The sequence below is a fragment of the Mobula hypostoma genome, chromosome 1 (assembly GCF_963921235.1).
Source record: "Mobula hypostoma chromosome 1, sMobHyp1.1, whole genome shotgun sequence".
Classification (NCBI taxonomy): domain Eukaryota; kingdom Metazoa; phylum Chordata; class Chondrichthyes; order Myliobatiformes; family Myliobatidae; genus Mobula; species Mobula hypostoma.
The window spans coordinates 198,772,220-198,791,794 of record NC_086097.1 but is presented as its reverse complement, the minus strand read 5'-3'; the positions used below and the strand labels follow the sequence as shown (position 1 = coordinate 198,791,794).

General features: G+C 40.0%; 1 protein-coding gene across 2 annotated transcripts in view; it reads right to left on the bottom strand.

The window, feature by feature from the left end:
• Positions 1-19,575, bottom strand: part of tatdn1 (TatD DNase domain containing 1) — a 104,858-nt gene that overhangs the window by 54,626 nt on the left and 30,657 nt on the right. For both annotated transcript variants that reach the window (XM_063062914.1, XM_063062923.1), the window contains 5 exons: positions 17,534-17,597; positions 17,182-17,325; positions 17,007-17,049; positions 8,264-8,349; positions 3,239-3,279 (listed from right to left, as the gene is read on the bottom strand). In XM_063062914.1, the coding sequence (XP_062918984.1) occupies positions 3,239-3,279; positions 8,264-8,349; positions 17,007-17,049; positions 17,182-17,325; positions 17,534-17,597 (378 nt within the window). The remainder of the gene's footprint in view (positions 1-3,238; positions 3,280-8,263; positions 8,350-17,006; positions 17,050-17,181; positions 17,326-17,533; positions 17,598-19,575) is intronic.

The window sequence follows — 19,575 nt, the reverse complement described above, 5'->3', positions numbered from 1 at the left end:
AGTTTTTGGCCCCTTATCTCAGAAAGGATGTGTTGTCATTGGAGAGAATCCAGAGGAGGTTCACAAGGATGATCCTGGTAATGAAGGGGTTAGCGTATGAGGAGCGTTTGGCAACTTTGGGCCCGTACTCACTGGAATTTAGAAGAATGCGGGGGAATCTCATTGAAACCTCATGAATGTTGAAAGGACTGGAAAGGGTGGATGTGGAGAGGATGTTTACTATTGTAGGAGTAACCAGAACTAGAGGGCACAGCCTCAAAATTGAGGGGCGACCCTTTAGGACAGAGTTAAGGAAGAATTTTTTTAGCCAGAGAGTAGTAAATCTGTAGAATGCTCTGCCACAGACTGCGGTGGAGGCCAAGTTCGTGTGTATATTTAAGGCGGAACTTGATTGTTTCCTGATCAGTCAGAGCATCAAAGGATATGGTGAGAAGGAGGGGGAGTGGGATCCAGGATCAGCCATGATGGAGTGGTGGAGCAGACTCAATGGGCTGAATGACCTAATTCACTCCTATGTCTTATGTTTCTATGATTCTAATACAGAAATACACAGAAATTATATCACTCTATGCTGATGACTTACTTTTATATATTTCTAATCCTCAAAAATCCCTCCCTGCTGTTTTAGAGTTATTAGCACAATTTAGTCTCTTTTCAGGTTATAAGTTAAATCTTAGTAAGAGTGAACTTTTCCTGATTAATAAACAACTTCCCTTATATCATAACTTTCCATTTAAATTGATTAATAATTATTTTTCATATCTTGGGATTAAAATTACTTGTAAACACAAAGATTTATTTAAGATTAACTTTTTACCCTTAATTGACCATATTATTCAACTTTCATCTGAATGGTTTCCTTTATATGTAACTTTGATTGGTCGTATTAATGCAGTTAAGATGTTTTTTCTGCCAAAATTTTTATATATATTTCAGGCATTACCGATTTTTGTTCCAAAATCTTTTTGATAACGTTGACTCAAAAATTTCTTCATTTATTTGGCAAAATAAAAACCCGAGACTGGGTAAAATACATTTACAGAAAGCTAAGAGAGATGGAGGTTTAGCCTTACCTAACTTTAGATTCTATTATTGGGCAATCAATATTCGACATATGAAATTTTGGTTACTTGACCAGGATATACTATCCATTCCTAAATGGGTAGCATTGGAATTACAATCTGTTCAGGGCTATACACTTGGCTCTATTTTAGGTTCCTCTCTTCCTTTTGATTTGAAACGCCTTAAACAGGTATCTAACCCGATAGTTAAATATACCTTACGTATTTGCTTCCAATTCAGAAAATTTTTTGATCTTAACCAATTTGGGCTAGCGATTCCTATTTTAGGTAACATATTTTTTCCTCCCTCTTTTACGGATCATGCTTTTCAAATTTGGAAGACTAAGGGTATTTCACGGTTTTTGGATTTATTTTTAGATGGTTCCCTTATGTCTTTTGAACAATTATCTAATAAATATAATTTATCAAGAATACATTTTTTTAGATATCTACAAGTTAGAAATTTCCTAAGTACTAAACTTTCTTCTTTTCCAATGCTTCCTCCTACATATGTTTTAGATACTATAATTAACCTTAATCCATGTCAGAAAGGTGCATCGGCTATGATTTATAATATTATTATGAAACTTAGGAAAGCTCCATTTGATAAGATTAGGGTAGATTGAAAACAGGAATTGGGGTCTATCATTTCCGTGGATGACTGGGGGCAGATTTTACAATTAGTCAATACTTCCTCTATCTGTGCTAAACATTCCCTAATTCAATTTAAAGTTGTTCATAGAGCACATATGTCCAAAGATAAATTAGCTCGCTTTTATTCTCATATTAATCCTTTTTGTGATAGATGTCCGGGGCAGATAGCCTCTTTAACTCATATGTTTTGGTCTTGTCCTACTCTGGAAACTTTTTGGAGAGACATTTTTAATATTATCTCAAAGGTATTGAATATAGATATCTCTCCTCATCCTATTACTGCTATCTTTGGACTACCTAAAATTTCCAGTAATCTTTCTCCTTCAGCCCGTAGAATGATTGCATTTCTTACTTTAATGGCGAAAAGATGTATCTTACAACACTGGAAACAGCTTAACGCTCCAACCACCCTTTTTTGGTTTTCTCAGACGATATTATGCTTGAATTTGGAGAAAATTAGAAGCAATCTTTATGACTCCTCACTTAAATTTGAACAGACCTGGAGATCTTTTATTCAATATTTTCATTTAATGTAATTTTTTTCTTCTCTTTTTTGCTCCATATTTATATACCCTTCTTGTTTTTTTTTACTGTTTTTAATGGAGGTCGGGTTTGAGGACGTGATTTTGAGTTCTTTAACTCTACTTGGTTCCAAGTTGGCCCATTGCTTTGCTTTGCTTTTAGTTTAGTTGCACGGTGGGTTTTTTTTTTCCTTTTCTCTATTTCTCTATATATATATATATAAATTACTATACTATTATTTTACCTTAGTATGTTATGTTTAAATTACATTGTTTGTATCACTTTTTTTTCTGTATTAATATCTCCTGTAATTTTATTATATTCTAACAGTGTATTAGTGCCTATATGGCTTACCTTTTTGTATACTTATTCAATAAAAAGATTTAAAAAGAAAAGAAATACACAGAAATTAAATACATGGAGTTACGTGTACTGTTTCTATTAATTTAACAACACACAGTTCCCTACTTACTAAAATGAATTGCAAGTAAAAACTATGGACTCGGATAAGCAGAAAAAAGCAGGATCAGGCTCTATCAAAGTTAGACACCTTTCAGGGAAGGAAATTTGCCAAATGCACCAATGCGATTGACTCAAAAGCCCACTTAAATTATGAATGAACACACTTGGTTCTGTGAAGTGAAATTAGGGATTGACAATGGTGCTGAGCTCCATTTTCCAGAGAATATGCCAGGTGGTGATCTGCCAGAGTGGACTTGTTAAGAGTTCATCTAACTTTCATTGCGTTGCTTGTTCCAGGAGGCAAATGATCATGATGAAGTTCACATGACAAGACAATGTAAAATTTACTTCATAGCATTACATTTTGATGTGTATATTTCGTTTAAGTGAATTGAAGATTCCCTCTTACTTATTAAATCAGTAAGATTCTGTGTGGATCTCATGGGCCATTTTGCGTAACAAAGATCATGTGAGATTTGATTACAGGTACAAATCGTGCTAATTCTCCATTATAGGTAGGGTAATATATAAGCACTTACCACGCCTCCAACACATCTATCCATATTTCTCTTTGCTATATCTACAAATGAAACAGAAGAAATTGTTGAGAATTTTATTACAGATTATGTCTAATGTATTTTTACATTAAGTGTATTGAATATAGAAGTTATTAGGTTATGGTGCATTGGTAGAAATGGTGGGGTGACAGCAACTAGTGTATAGTGTTCAGATTTGATTAACCTGCTATCTGAAATATATTACTAAACTGAAGAAAGTGCTGGAAAGATTTACAAGAACATTGCTATGACTTGAGAAATTGAGTTATAGGGAGAAGTTGAACAGGTTAGGATATGTTTCCTTGGGGAATAGGAAAATGAAGGGTTATCACGCTACAACTTGAGAGGGAGAACCTAAAGTCAGATGTAGCAGTATTATAGTGCAGTAAAGAGGTATGAGAGAAGAGCTGTCCAAAGTTGATTAGAAGGGGACACTGGCAGAGCAGCAATGGGTGGAGTTTTCGGGAGCAATTCAGAAGGCGAAGGATAGATACACCCCAAAGAAGAGGGAATATTCTAAAGGCAGGATAACGAGGAAAGTGTTATTCCCTTGTAAACCATGCCTGACAAGGGAAGTCAAAGCAAACATAAAAGTAAAGGAGAGAGCATATAATAGAGCAAAAATTAGTGGAAAGTAAGAGGGTTGAGAGACATTTAAAAGCCAACAGAAGACAACCAAAAATATCATAAGGGGGGAAAAACTAAATATGAAGGTATAATAGCCAATATCAAAGAGAATACCAGATTTTTTCAGATATATAAAGAGTAAAGGAGAGGCGAGAGTACATTTTGGACTGCTGGAGTGATAGTAATTGGGAACAAGGAAATGGCAGATGAACTGATTAAGTATTTTACATCAGTCTTCACTGAGGAAGACACTAGCAATAATAGTTCGAGAGTGTCAGGGGCAGAAGTGAGTGACCTGCTATTACTAGGGAGAAGGCACTTGGACTGAAAGGTCTGAAGGTAGGTGTCATCTGTACCAGGTGGACTACACCCCAGGGTTCTAAAATAGGTAGCTGAAGAGATTGTGGAGGTATTAGTAATGATCCTTCAAGGATCAATAGATTCCGACATGGTTCCAGAGGACGGGAAAATTAGAAATGCCACTCCACTCTTCAAGAATGGAAGGAGACAAAAGAAAGTGCGTGGAATAGGCTGCTGGCAACTGTGGTGGAGGCGGATACGATAGGGTCTTTTAAGAGACTTTTGGATAGGTACATGGAGCTCAGAAAAATAGAGGGGTTTTGGTAAGCCTAGTAATTTCAAAGGTAGGGACATGGTCGGCACAACTTCGTAGGCTGAGGGGACTGTATTGTGCCGTAGATTTTCTATGATTCTATGAAAGGAAGTTATAGGCCTCTTAGCCTGACCGCAATGGTTGGGAAGATGTTGGAGTTGATTGTTAAAGATGTGGTTTTGAGAACTTGGAGACACTTGATAAAATAGGCCAAACTCAGCACAGTTTTCCTTAAGAAAGAACCTTGCGTGACAAATCTATTGAAATTCTTTGACAAAGCAGAACAATTCTTTGACAAAGTATACTTGGATTTTTAGAAGGTCTTTGAGAAGATGCCACATTTGAGGCTTAACAAGATAAGATCCCATGGTATTAAAGGAAAGATACTGGCATAGATAGAAGCAACACACATAAAAGTTGCTGGTGAACGCAGCAGGCCAGGCAGCATCTCTAGGAAGAGGTACAGTCGACGTTTCAGGCCGAGACCCTTCGTCAGGACTCTGCTGCGTTCACCAGCAACTTTTATGTGTGTTGCTTGAATTTCCAGCATCTGCAGAATTCCTGTTGTTGGCATAAATAGAACACTGACTGATTGGTAGGTGGCAAAGAGTGGGAATAAAGGGGGATTTTTCTGATTGGCTACCAGTGACGAATGGTGTTCCACAGGGATCTGTGTTGGGACCACTTCTTTTTATGTTATACGTCAGTGATTTGGATGACGGAATTAATAGCTTTGTGGCCAACTCTATGGATGATATAAAGATAGGTGGAGGGGTAGGTAGTGTTGAGGAAGTAGGGAGGCTGCAGAACTTAGACTGGGAGTTCCCAATCTTTTACATGCCATGGACCCCAGGTTGGGTACCCCGGACTTAGACAGATTAGGAGAATAGGTAAAGAAGTGGCAGATGGAATACAGTGTCAGGAAATGTATGGTCATGCACTTACGAGAAGGAATAAAAGCACAGACTACTTTCTAAACATAGTCATACTTTATTGATCCCGGGGGAAATTGGTTTTCGTTACAGTTGCACCATAAATAATTAAATAGTAATAAAACCATAAATAATTAAATAGTAATATGTAAATTATGCCAGGAAATAAATCCAGGACCAGCCTATTGGCTCAGGGTGTCTGACCCTCCAAGGGAGGAGTTGTAAAGTTTGATGGCCACAGGCAGGAATGACTTCCTATGACGCTCTGTGTTGCATCTCGGTGGAATGAGTCTCTGGCTGAATGTACTCCTGTGCCCAACCAGTACATTATGTAGTGGATGGGAGATATTGTCCAAGATGGCATGCAAACAAGGAGAAAATCAAAAATCCAAGGTGCAAAGTGAATTGGAAGTCCTCATGTAGGTTAATTTGCAGGATGAGTCAGTGGTGAGGAAGGCAAGTGCAATGTTAGCATTCATTTGAAAAGGACTAGACTGTAAAAGCAAGGATGTAATGCTGAGTGCTGAGTCTTCATAAGGCTCTGGTGGGCTTCACTTGGAGTATTATGAGCAGTTTTGGGCCCATTATTTAAGAAAGGATGTGCTGATGCTGGAGAGGTTTCAGAGGCGGTTCACAAGAATGATTCTGTGAAGGAACGGGTTATTGTACGAGGAGCTATTGATGGCTCTGGGCCTTTACTTGACAGAATTTAGAAGAATGGGGGGGGGTGATGTCATTGAAACCTATCGAATGTTGAAAGCCTTAGATAGAGTGGATGTGGAGAGAATGGTTTCTATAGTGAGGAGGTGTAGGAGCAGAGGGCACAGCCTCAGAATAAAAGGACGTCCATTTAGAACAGAGATGGGGGTGGGGGGTGGGAATTCTTTAGCCAGTGGTGGTGAATCTGTGGAATTTGTTGCGATTGGCAGCTGTGGAGACCAGATCATTGTGTGTATTTAAGACGGAGGCTGATAAATTCTTGATTACTTAGGACATGAAAGGTTATGGGGAGAAGGCAGGGGGATATGGCTGAGAGGGAAATGGAACAGACATGATGAAATGGTGGAGCAGACTCGATGGGCCAGATGGCCTAATTCTGCTCCTATGTATTATGGTTTTAAAGAAGTATATAAAATCATGATGGCACAGATAGAGAGAATGCACTCAAATCTTTTCTTCTCCACACAGAGCAGAGGTGTTGGCCATGGAGGAATTAAATTATGGAAGGAACAAAGAACTTGAATGGATCAAGGACAGTGGAAGCAAACAAACTAATTGTCTCTGTTCTTGCCATGATGTTGATGGATATGCAGGCAGCCATTGCTCTACATCCTCTATTTTGTGGATTGAAGTTGCTTGGCTTGATTAAGTTTTTAAGTGGACACAATGGTACCCTAGGTAATCTGCAGAACTTGAGATCATTTCCAAATAAGAAGTTATTTGTGAAGTGTTCTTTGGTTGCACATAACATGCAAGTTTCTGAATGTTGGGGTCTGTGTCTGCCTGTGTGATTTGAGTTGATTACTAATTGAGAACAGAGAGCCATAAATTAGCAATGTCAGTTCTCACTTGCAGAAGTAAGGCAATAAATTGATGCTGGCTTGGATGACCCATAGCCAATGACATTGAAATGTAACATTCGAACTAGTAAGGAATGAACATAAAAACAGAGCTTTTCGGATACAAGATAGTGGTAACTTCGATCAGAGATTCACCATCTCAAGGAAGATAACCCATGCCAGGGGCTGGAAGAAGGATCGATCATCTGGCCAATGGGAGACCCCGTCCCGTTTTGGTATTATAATTTGGGCAAGTAGTCTGAATAAGTATTGGTACAGGGAGAACAGTAGAATTCATGTTCTAAGCTGTTGGCTTGGGGTCAAAATACTTACGTTGTTGTTTGGGTAGACACAATAAAGTGCAAGCTACGGTTAATTAAGAGTTGCATAGTGAGTTTCCTAACCTAGTTCCATTGATGAACGGCCAACAGGGGAATCAAGAAGTAGAGACATAGATTCAAGGCAAGAGGGGAAAAATTTAACAGGAGCTTGACTGGCATTTTTTGTTAGAAATTGAAGGTGATACATGTGGATGAGCTGCCAGAGGAAGTAGTTGAGGCAGGCACAATAACAACTTTTAAAATACAGTTGCACAGGTACAGGGATAGGAAAGGTTTATAAGTTTATGGTCCAAATACAGACAAATGGGATTAACTTGGATGGTCATCTTCGTTGGCATGGATCTGTCTGACCAAATGCTGTTTCCATGTTGTATGACTCAATGAATCTATGTTATCTGACAGCACCAGTCCACCGTACAAAAATGGTACAGTGATTCATCATTCAAATAAATTAAATGGTCTGACATTCTTGTGCTTGCTTGGAAGATACAAACTAGGAATGTCTCATTGGGTTGGCCTTTGATTTCACATAGCCTTTTAACTGCACGATATATGTTATTTACTACCCAATTAACTCATGGGCATTGAAAATTTCACATTTCCTTCAGGTTTCAATAGTATTAAACAAAAAGCTGTTTAGACTCCATCCCTATATTTCTCCCCTTTATCTAATTGGACAGTGATTTTACCATCCAGAATTATACTTCCTTATTCATATGGTAACAAAATTCAACAAGTGCAGTAATGTTATTCAGAAAAGGTGCCAGCTTTTTCTTCAAACCCAAAATATGTAATTACCTTGTAAGGCACATAGAGTAATTAGACGTGGACAGAAAGTGTATTCTTGCCAGGGTTTAAATGTATAAACATGGTGTATCTATCTATCAAAGAACAGTAATATCAAAGAAATCTTACTTTGATTTTCCCAATCATACCTAAAAATTCTGCAGATGAATTTCTGCAGTGTAGAAACATGGGTAATTTAGTTGCTTCTGCCAAGTCAAATTGCTTTTCAAAGTATCTGAAAGAAAAAAGTATAGCCTTATTGTTTTGTTACAAATTTAAAAAGTTCAAAAGAACCTCAGTTTATTCAATCTTAATGTTAGCTAATTCTTGTTGATATACTAAAGTGAACATACTAAACTCAGGTTGGAGGAGAAACACCTCATATACCGTCTAGGTAGTCTCCAGCCCCTTGGTATGAACATAGAATTCTCCAGCTTCCGGTAATTCCCTCCCCCCTCCCTATGTCACTCTGCCCCCTCCCCCAGCTGCCTATCACCTCCCTCATGGTTCCACCTCCTTCTACTACCCATTGTGTTTTCCCCCTACTCTTTCTTCACTTTTCCTGCCTATCACCTCCCTCCCTCCCCTCTCCCACCCCCTTATCTTTCCCCTTACTGGTTTTTCACCTGGAACCTACCAGCCTTCTCCTCCCCACCCTCCCCCCACTTTCTTTACAGGGCCTCTGCCCCCTCCCTCTACAGTCCTGACGAAGGGATCCGGCCCGAAACGTCGACCTATCTTTTCCGACCTGCTGAGTTCCTCCAGTGTGTTGTGAGTGTTGAAAGTGAATGTACTCTAGGATTTCAGGAAATAATTTCAAAAGTTAAAAAAAGTACTGTCCTTTCACTCTCTGTCCCATTCGTGGAATAAATGAGATTGAGATCTGCAATCACAAATACTTAAGCTGAATCAATGTTTGGCTTTTGTACGTTACACAGGGAAAACAATTGAAATCAACATCTTTTATGTTACAATGAAAAATTAAGAGCATTTCATTCATCCTATTTAAATACCTTTTCTTGCTGCTGAGCAAATGATCCTCAAAATGCTTTGTATTTCAGAGTTTTATTTGCTTAAAATTGAAAATATTAATTAAAATGTAAGCCAAATGTTAATTTAACACAATAAAGAATGTATTTGATGCACCAAGTAATAATAATATCCTCTAGGCTTTACTCTGTAACATCTGTAGCTTGTATGTCTGGTTTTAATAAAGGAGATTTCTCAGTTTTATCCCGTGAAAAAGACTTAGACCCATAACAGTGTCAATCACAAAAACCTTTCCGTCCAGCATTCCCTAGAACCATCTCCCAATTCCTGATTTGCTGACACAACGTTTCCAAGTTGAACAACATAGCTCCGTATCTTTAGCCCAAGCCCAAACATGCTAAAAGCCTATCAGACGGTTCTTACAGAACTGCTAAAATGAATACCTACAGCATAGCAGTAAAAATCTTAACCAGGGCATTACACTCTCCCTCGCCAAAAATAGTTACGTCGTCATGCTCCACGACTGAATTTAACTTCCATCAGTTTAAGCAGGTGCTCCAAACATTTTCAACCTCCCTTGGTGCTAATCTGTGAGACATGTTTCGGAAAGGGGTGTCCTCGGTCACTCTAATAGTGTGGCAAGTACTTCTGGAGTAACCAAGGAGTTTTCTACTTGTCAGCATAATCATCCCATAAGTATAATCATCAGTATAATCACTTAGCATTCCAGTATAATCTCCTTTTCCATTCCTTGGACATTCCGGGAAATTTGGGGGTTCCTGTCATCAAAGCTACTCCTCCAGAACATAACATGACAGGTTTAGACTGGGTGTACCACACAGTTCCTTGTTTCTGCTCATCATCCTGCTTAGGAGGAACCTGCACCTTCTCAAAAGCAGCTTTGAACACAGGGTGAATGGACAAAGTTTTCAAAAAGTTCTCTCCATTTCTCACTTTGCATGCTCCCTCGAGCCTTTTCACAATGGCAGTATTTGTTTCCACTAGAATGGAAGCTTGGTAATCAGATGTGGGCAGACCAACACTGGTGTGTCAATACTCCATCATCTGCTTCCGAAAATTCCAGCTTCAATGACAAGCAATAATATGGGTACTCATCAGTACTAAGCTCCCGAATCTTGGATGGCTCAAGGGCAGGAATGGTAACTTAGCGTGCCAGGTTTTAGATGTTTCAGACAGGGAGGGAGGCAAAAGAGGTGGGGGTGTGGCACTGCTGATCAGAGGTAGTGTCACGGCTGCAGAAAAGGAGGAAGTCATAGAAGGATTGTCTACTGAGTCTCTGTGGGTGGAAGTTAGGAACAGGAAGGGGTCAATAACTCTAGTAGGTGTTTATTATAGACCACCCTATAGTAACAGGGACATCAAGGAGCAGATAGGGAGACAGATTCTGGAAAGGTGTAATAATAAGTGTCGTGGTGGGAGATTTTAATTTCCCCCATACTGATTGGCATCTTCCGAGAGCAAGGGGTTTAGATGGGGTGGAGTTTGTTAGGTGTGCTCAGGAAGGCTTCCTGACACACTATGTAGATAAGTCTACAAAACAAGAGCCTGTACTTGATCTGGTATTGGGAAATGAACCTGGTCAAGTGTCAGGTCTCTCAGTAAGAGAGCATTTTGGAGATAGTGATCACAATTCTATCTCCTTTACCATAGCATTGGAGAGGAATGGGAACAGACAAGTTAGGGAAATGTTTTATTGGAGTAAGGGGAAATATGACACTATCAGGCAGGAACTTGGAAGCATAAGTTGGAAACAGATGTTCACAGGGAAATGTGCGGAAGAAATGTGGCAAATGTTCAGGGCATATTTGCATGGGGTTCTGAGCAGGTACGTTCTAATGGGACTTGGAAAGGATGGTAGGGTACAAGATCCGTGGTGTACAAAGGCTGTTGTAAATCTAGTCAAGAAGAAAAGAAGAGCTTACGAAAGGTTCAAAAAACTAGGTAATGATAGGAATCTTGAAGATTATAAGGCTAGCAGGAAGGAGCTTAAGAATGAAATTAGGAGAGCCAGAAGGGGCCCTGAGAAGGCCTTGGCAGACAGGATTAAGGAAAACCCCAAGGCATTCTACAAGTACGTGAAGAGCAAGAGGATAAGACATGACAGAACAGGACCAATCAAGTGACAGTGGAAAAGTGTGTATGGAACAGGAGGAAATAGCAGAGGTACTTAATGAATACTTCGCTTCGGTATTCACTATGGAAAAGGATCTTGGCAATTGTAGGGATGAGTTGCAGTGGACTGAAAAGCTTGAGCATGTAGATATTAAGGAAGAGGATGTGCTGGAGATTTTGGAAAGCATCAAGTTGGATAAGTCACCGGGACCAGACGGGATGTACCCCAGGCTACTGTGGGAAGCGAGGGAGGAGATTGCTGAGCCTCTAGCAATGATCTTTGCATCATCAATGAGGATGGGATAGGTTCCAGAGGGTTATGGATGTTGTTCTCTTATTCAAGAAAGGGAGTAGGGATAGCCCAGGAAATTATAGGCCAATGAGTCTTACTTCAGTGGTTGGTAAGGTGATGGAGAAGATCCTGAGAGGCAGGATTTATGAACATTTGGGGAGGCATAATATGATTAGGAATAGTCAGTATAGCTTTGTCAAAGGCAGGTCGTGCCTTCCGAGCCTGATTGAATTTTTTCAGGATGTGACTAAACACATTGATGAAGGTAGAGCCATAGAGGTAGTGTATGTGGATTTTAGCAAGACATTTGATAAGGTACCCCATGCAAAGTTTATTGAGAAAGTAAGGAGGCATGGGATCCAAGGAGACATTGCCTTGTGGATTCAGAACTGGCTTGCCCACAGAAGGCAAAGAGTGGTTGTAGACGGGTCATATTCTGCATGGAGGCCGGTGTCCAGTGGTGTGCCTCAGGGATCTGATCAGGGACCCCTACTCTGGATGAGGAAGTGGATTTGCTGATGACACAAAGGTTGGGAGTGTTGTGGATAGTGTGGAGGGCTGTTGGAGGTTACAATGGGACATTGATAGGATGCAAAACTGGGCTGAAAAGTGGCAGATGGCGTTCAACCCAGATAAGTGTGAGGTGGTTGATTTTGGTAGGTCAAATATGATGGCAGAATATAGCGTTAATGGTAAGACTCTTGGCAGTGTAGAGGATCAGAGGGATCTTGGGGTCCGAGCCCATAGGACATTCAAAGCTGCTACTCAGGTTGGTTAAGAAGGCATACGGTGCATTGACCTTCATCAATCGTGGGATTGAGTTTAAGAGCCGAGAGGTAACGTTGCAGCTATAAAGGACGCTGGTCAGACCCCACTTGGAGTTCTGTGCTCAATTCTGGTCGCCTCACTACAGGAAGGATGTGGAAACCATAGAAAGGGTGCAGAGGATGTTGCCTGGATTGGGGAGCATGCCTTATGAGAATAGATTGAGTGAACTCAGCCTTTTCTCCTCGGAGCAACAGAGGATGAGAGGTGATCTGATCGAGGTGTACAAGATAATGAGAGGCATTGATGGTGTGGATAGTCAAGAGGCTTTTCCCCAGGGCTGAAATGGCTAGCATGAGAGGGCATAGTTTTAAGGTGCTTGGAAGCAGGTACAGAGGAGATGCCAAGGGTAAGTTTTTCTCCCCCGCAGAGAGTGGTGAGTGCGTGGAATGGGCTGCTGGCGGCAGCGGTGGAGACAGAAATGATAGGGTCTTTTAAGAGTCTCCTGGATGGCTACATGGAGCTTAGAAAAATAGAGGGTTATAGGTAAAGCCTAGGTAGTTCTAAGGTAGGGACATGTTCGGCACAGCTTTGTCCGTCGAAGGGCCCGTATTGTGCTGTAAGTTTTCTATGTTTCTATTACAGTTAACCCAGTCCAAATGTACACATAAGTTGGAGCTCATCTTGAAGTTGTCTTTAACTAGTATGCTGGATCCACGGTCCGCATGAAAGCACACACTTTCATAACGTTGCTCAAAATCCATCTTGGAAAAATGAGCTCCCCCACAGGAGAATTGTCCTTCCTCCTTGAAGCCACTCATCTGCACAAAGCACCCTGTGCAACAGGGATGGCATCTTCAGCCATCTTCCCTTCCATCTTTTCCCAGCTCCCACGAAAAAGACTTCAACCACGCAAAAACCTCCCCGCCTAGTATTCTCTAGAACCTTCCTTTAATTCCACCGTCCTGATTGGCCGACGCAAAATTCCTAACTTGAACAACATAGCCCCTTATCTTTAGCTCAAACCCAAACATGTTAAAAGCAGAACAGAGTGCTCTTACAGAAATAATAAAAATAAAATACCTCCAGCGTAGCAGTAAAAATCTTAACCAGGGCATAATATATATATTTGCCAATGGCACAACTATTATTGGCAGAATTTCAAATGGTGACAAGGAGCCATACAGAAGAGAGATACATCAGCTGTTTGGGTGGTTCTGCAACAACAATCTTGCATTCAACGTCAATAAGACTAGGGAAATGATTGTGGACTTCAGGAAAGGGAAGTCGCAGGAACACACACCAGTCCTCATCGAGGGATCAGCAATGGAAATAGTGAGCAGATTCAAGTTTCTGGGTGTCAACATCTCTGAATATCTATCCTGGGCCCAAAGTACTGATGCAATTACAAAGGAAGCACAAAAGCAGCTTCATTTCATTAGGAGTTTGCGGGGACTTGGTATGTCACCAAAAACACATGCAAATTTCTATAGATATACTGTGGAGAGCATTCTAACTGGTTACATCACCATCTGGTATGGAGGGGCCACTGGATAGAAAAAGATTGCCCAGGACTTATCTGATATTTTCTATTTTCAGGTAAGGTGGGGAGGGTAACGATAAAAACACCTTGCAATTACGCAGTAGGTACCTTGCCTTAAAATTGTTTCAGACATTTTGCACAGAGTGAATTAATAGGGTCCAATTAATGTTCCATAATTCATAGGCAAAGATAAAATGTAAAAATGTAGTCATAGAATTGTACATGACTGTGTGGCTAGGCATAGCTCAAATGCCATCCATAAGTTTGCTGATGATACAACCATTGTTGGCAGAATCTCAGATGGTGACGAGAGGGTGTACAGGAGTGAGATATATCAGCTAGTTGAGCGGTATCATAGCAACAACCTTGCACTCAAGGTCAGCAAGACCAAAGAGCTGATTATGGACTTCAGAGAGGGTAAGAGAATGAACACAAACCAATCTTCACAAGAGATCAGAAGTGGAGAGAGTGAGTATTTTCAAGCTCCTGGGTGTCAATATTTCTGAGGACCTAACCTGGTCCCAACATACTGATGGAGCTATAAAGAAGGCAAGACAGCAGCCATATTTCATTAGCAGTTTGAGGAGATTTGACTTGTCGCCTAAAACACGCAAAAGCATCTATAGATGTACCATGGAGAGCATATGACTGGCTGCATCACTGTCATAAACTGCAGAGAGTTGTAAAATTAGTCAGCTCCATCATGGGTACTAGCCTCAGTAGTATCCAAGATTTGGCCTATCGTGTCTGCTCCTCCATTTCATCATGCTGATCTAACTTTCCTCTCAGCCCCAATCTTCTGCCTTCACCCTATATCCTTTCATTCCCTGACTAATCAAGAATTCATCAACCTCTGCCTTAAATATACATCAAGACTTGGCCTCCACAGCTGCCTGTGGTAAAGAATTCCACAGATTCACCACTCTCTGGCTAAAGAAATTCCTCTTCATCTCTGTTCTAAAAGAACACCCCTCTATTCTGAGGCGGTCTCCTCTGGTCTTAGACTCTCCCACCATCGGAAACATCCTCTCTACATCCACACCTGTATGAAGACCTTTCACCATTCAATAGGTTTATCCATGCTAGAATCTTTCCTGTAATACCAAGGGCTCATAGCTTGTTAAGAAGCCTCACGTGTGGCACCTTGTCAAAGGCCTTCCAAGTACACAACAACAACTGATTCCCCTTTGTATGTCCTGCTTGTTACTTCTTCAAAGAGTTCCAACAGATTTGTCAGGCATGATTTTCTGTTGAGGAAACCATGCTGACTTTGGCCTATTTTATCCTGTGCCTTCAACTACCCTGAGACCTCATCCTCAATAATAGACTCCAACATCTTCCCAACCACAGAGTTCACACTAACTGACCTATAGTTTCCTTTCTTCTGCTCCCTCCCTTCTTGAAGAGTTGAGTGACATTTGCAATTTTCTAGTCCTCTGGAACCATTCCAGAATCTTGTGATTCTTGAAAGATCATTACTAATACCTCCATAATCTCTTCAGCTACCTCCTTCAGAACTCTGGGGTGTACACCATCTGGTCCAAGTGACTTATCTACCTTCAGACCTTTCAGTTTTCTGAGAACCTTCTGTCTGGTTATGGTAACTTCACACACTTCATGCCCCCCTGACACCTGGAACTTCCACTATACTGCTGGTGTCATATATATATGTGTGTGTGTTACATTGTACTGCAGCTGCAAAGTTAACAAATTTCAAAGCATATGCTGGTGTTATTAAACCTGATTTTGATGTGGCCTGTCAACCTTCGGGAAATTACAACAGAAAAAAAAGTAGAGGGAAAACACTGAGTCAAAATTTGGAATATCCTCTAAGCCTTCAGAGCTAAGGAAGTCCCAGACAATACTGGGAAAATTAATCTCACTCACTTCAGTAAGGGATGACAAACTTTTTTCTTTCACAATTTTCCATAAGTTGTCTCCTTATCTGTTTATATGCTAATTAATTTGTCCAAAATGCACTTAAAACTTACCACTATTTCAGATCAAAAGGCATTATTGAACAAACCTTGCCAAGAGAGATTAATGGTATATGACCCACATGTCCCCATGGAGTTTTTGATAACTTTATCAGTGGGACATAACTAACAATTCAGTTTTTGCATCCCTATCACGACCACTGCAAACTTCAGCACTGAAAATGCATAAGCTGTGTCCACATGAAAGCAGAGCTCAGGATGGACTGTGGCCAAGGCCCTTTTTATGACTGGGAACAATGTGATGGTGATGAGGGGAAATTTGAAATTCTGGCAATATTTTGATATCAATGATGATGGCAATGGAGGGGTAACCGATCAAGAGGATGAGGGGGAAATATGGTCATGGGTGGTCTGGAGGCACGAGTGGTATGCTGTGCTCAAATTGTCTGGTGGTATTGGGAAATTCCTTTCTTCTTAACCGTTGGGAAAACTGAGTTGTTCCAGGAGTGCCAGACAACTACATTCTACAAAATGGTGCAAGATCTGCAATGATCCCAGTGGAATGCTGTCAAAGGAATAACGTCGTCCTGTGCAATGTGATGCAGAAAGTCAAGGGAACAAGGATGGTTCATACCCAGTTAATTGTCTGGAGTGACACAGAACAGTCTGGAAATGATTGTTTCCTTGTTTCATTCAGAAGAAAAATATTGCTTTTCAACTGTACAATGTTGTAGAAATGCTTAGTGATTGAATCTTAAACAATGAAAACTCAACTGAGACTACTTATGGCATACTAAAAGAACCATGGATACATCCTCCCACTGAGACCAATTGGTTAATTCCACCCAAAAAATAAAATGCACTTGAGAACAACTTACAAATAACCACAACAGAAATTGTTTAAATATTTCCACAAACCATTTTTCGATGAACAGATTTTGCTCACTACCATTTCAAGGAACATAATTTGATGAATTATCCATGATTTATTGAACTTACATTTCACAATAAAAAATGTAATTTTCAGCACAAAACACTGTGGTAACATTGACATATTGTACAACAGTAGCAAAAGATTATTTAACAACACTGCTTGCTTTTCATTCTCATCTTTTCTGGGTGAAGATTGTTCCTAGCCATTAATACGTGTTTTAATGACTTAGAAAGAAAACTGGGGAGGGCTGAGAACAAGATATCACTGGATGTGGTTCAAACAAAAAAAGAATACTTACTTTAACTGTATCTCTTTTGGACAGAATTCCAATCTGTCAAAATCTATGAAAATTAAAATACAACAATCATTCAAAAGTCTTCTGTCATAGTCTATTTACAGAAGCTATTAAATGGTTATTTCCATTACAAAATAGACCAAAATTATCACTTGATTTTATTTTTAGTTAAACTTACCCAAGCCACACTCGCCAATGGCCACTACTTTCCGTTTGTTTTCTGTGGCCAATGTTTTCAGGTCACTCAAATACTGCTCTGGGTTATTCTGCTCAAATTCACCACACCGTGTGGGGTGACAGCCAACTGTACTGTAGAAAATATCTTTGAACCAGCAAAATGAAAAAGAAATTGTCAGTGTACTTGCACCAACCATTTATCATGGCAACAGACAGACTGTGTATACATAGCTTACACTCCCTAGTGATGAGCAAGTTAATGGCTGGAATTAACAAGATAAATGCAGCTACTCCTGTAGCTGTACAGCACATTTTCCAAAAGAAATAGTAAGGCAGAATAAATTTTAAGTTACCACTTGTCTTTGCCAGCTCCACTGCATCTGTACTATCTTGCAAACTGCCTCCTGTAATCATGAACTGAAAATTAAAACAAATCATTAGGCAAGACAAACCTTAAATGTATATATAGTTGAAGTCAGAAGTTTACATACACCGTAGCCAAATACATTTAAACTCAGTTTTTCACAATTCCTGACATTTAATTCTAGAAAACATTCCCTGTCTTAGGTCAGTTAGGGTCACTATTTTATTTTAAGAATGTGAAATGTCAGAACAATAGTAGAGAGAAGGATTTATTTCAGCTTTTATTTCTTTCATCATTTTCCCAGTGGGTCAGAAGTTTACATGCACTTTGTTAGTATTTGGTAGCATTGCCTTTAAATTGTTTAACTTGGGTCAAATGTTTTGGGTAGCCTTCCACAAGCTTCTCACAGTAAGTTTCTGGAATTTTGTTCCATTCCTCCAGACAGAACTGGTGTAACTGAGTCAGGTTTGTAGGCCTCCTTGCTCGCACACGCTTTTTCAGTTCTGCCCACAAATTTTCTGCTTTATTTCTGCTCATTTATTATGTTTATTATGGTAACTAGTCACATCAGTGGGTGCATGGTAGAAACTAAGGCAATAAGTTGCGTATTCTTGCTTATTTCACGGCACTTTATAGCATGGGACCGGCTGAAGTTGTATCTTTTGCTGACTGCTGAAATAACACAACGCTGAATCATGTTTAGCTCACATTTGGGTACATCTAAGTTCATTGCTTCAAAATTGCATGTTTACTAATAAAGGATCAAATAAAGGATGACTCTTTGGAACAATTATTGGAGCTGGGGGGCGGGTCATGCAAGTACAAAAACTCCGTAGCAGTCGCAGGCTAGTGGCAATTGTTTTCGTTTGGTTTTGCTGCTGCATTCTGTCAGCAGAAGTTTTCTTTGTCTCAATCTTTTTATTAGCAAAAGTTTTCGACAGTTATACTTAATGAACACTAAGAATACGGACATGTCCATGCAATTATAAGCACTGCAGCCTGGAGTAGTTTGTGGCAAGTAACTACATTTTGTTGATTCATGCTGTGTGTTTGGGTTTAAAACAGCTTTGAATAGTCAGCATTGTTGTGTCAAACTAAGTTGGACTGAAAAACTGTATAGTGGTGTTTGCCTGAAGTGTTCAACTACTTGGTTCTGTTGAAAATCTTAAGAATTGGATTGCTTCCATTGTTAAAGGCAGAATTGAATTTGCCTTTGTTTTGTCTGGTTTGTGCATTTGGAAAATAATATGAGTTCAGCTGGAAGCAGTGCCCTTGATGCCAAGACTAAGAAACTAAACAAACATACAATGTTGAAGGCCAGTTTATTTGAGGAAATTAAAATATTTATAAAGCCTGAGAACAGGCTGTGACTACGTCTAAAGCTGATGAGTTACAGAATGACGACAGTGTATCTAATGTGCATACAGCATGTTCTATTTCTAGCAGAATGACTCATGCATCTGATACCTCATTGGCATGCATTAGAATGGAGGCTGATCTAGCCGAGTTATACACGAGACAATAAATATTGAGGGACAAACATGCATTGGAAGAAAAGGAGGAGCAGCTTTGGGGAAACCAGGAAGAACTTCAGAGAAAGAAGCAGTAACTTAAGTTGCAGGAGAAACACAGCAGGGGTGATTGATAAGTTTGTGGCCTAGGGTAGAAGGAGATGAGTTATTGACTTCAAACTTTCTGCATAATCACTCAAAGAGTCGAACTGCACGTGCATGTAACGAGAGCTGTATAACTCATCTCCTTCTACCTTAGGCCACCTCACCCCTGCTGTGGACCACTTTCTGGAGGTCCAAGACGCCGACTTCTACAAAGAAGCGATCCATATGCTCCACGACCGCTGGACTAAGTGTGTAAATGTAGGAGGGGACTATGTTGAAAAATAAATATGCTAGGTTTTCTAAAATTGACTCCTTCTACCTTAGGCCACGAACTTATCAATCACCCTTCATACAGGATGGAATAAAGGATTCAAATCTTTGGAACAATCATTTCATTGAAGCTCATCACCACAGC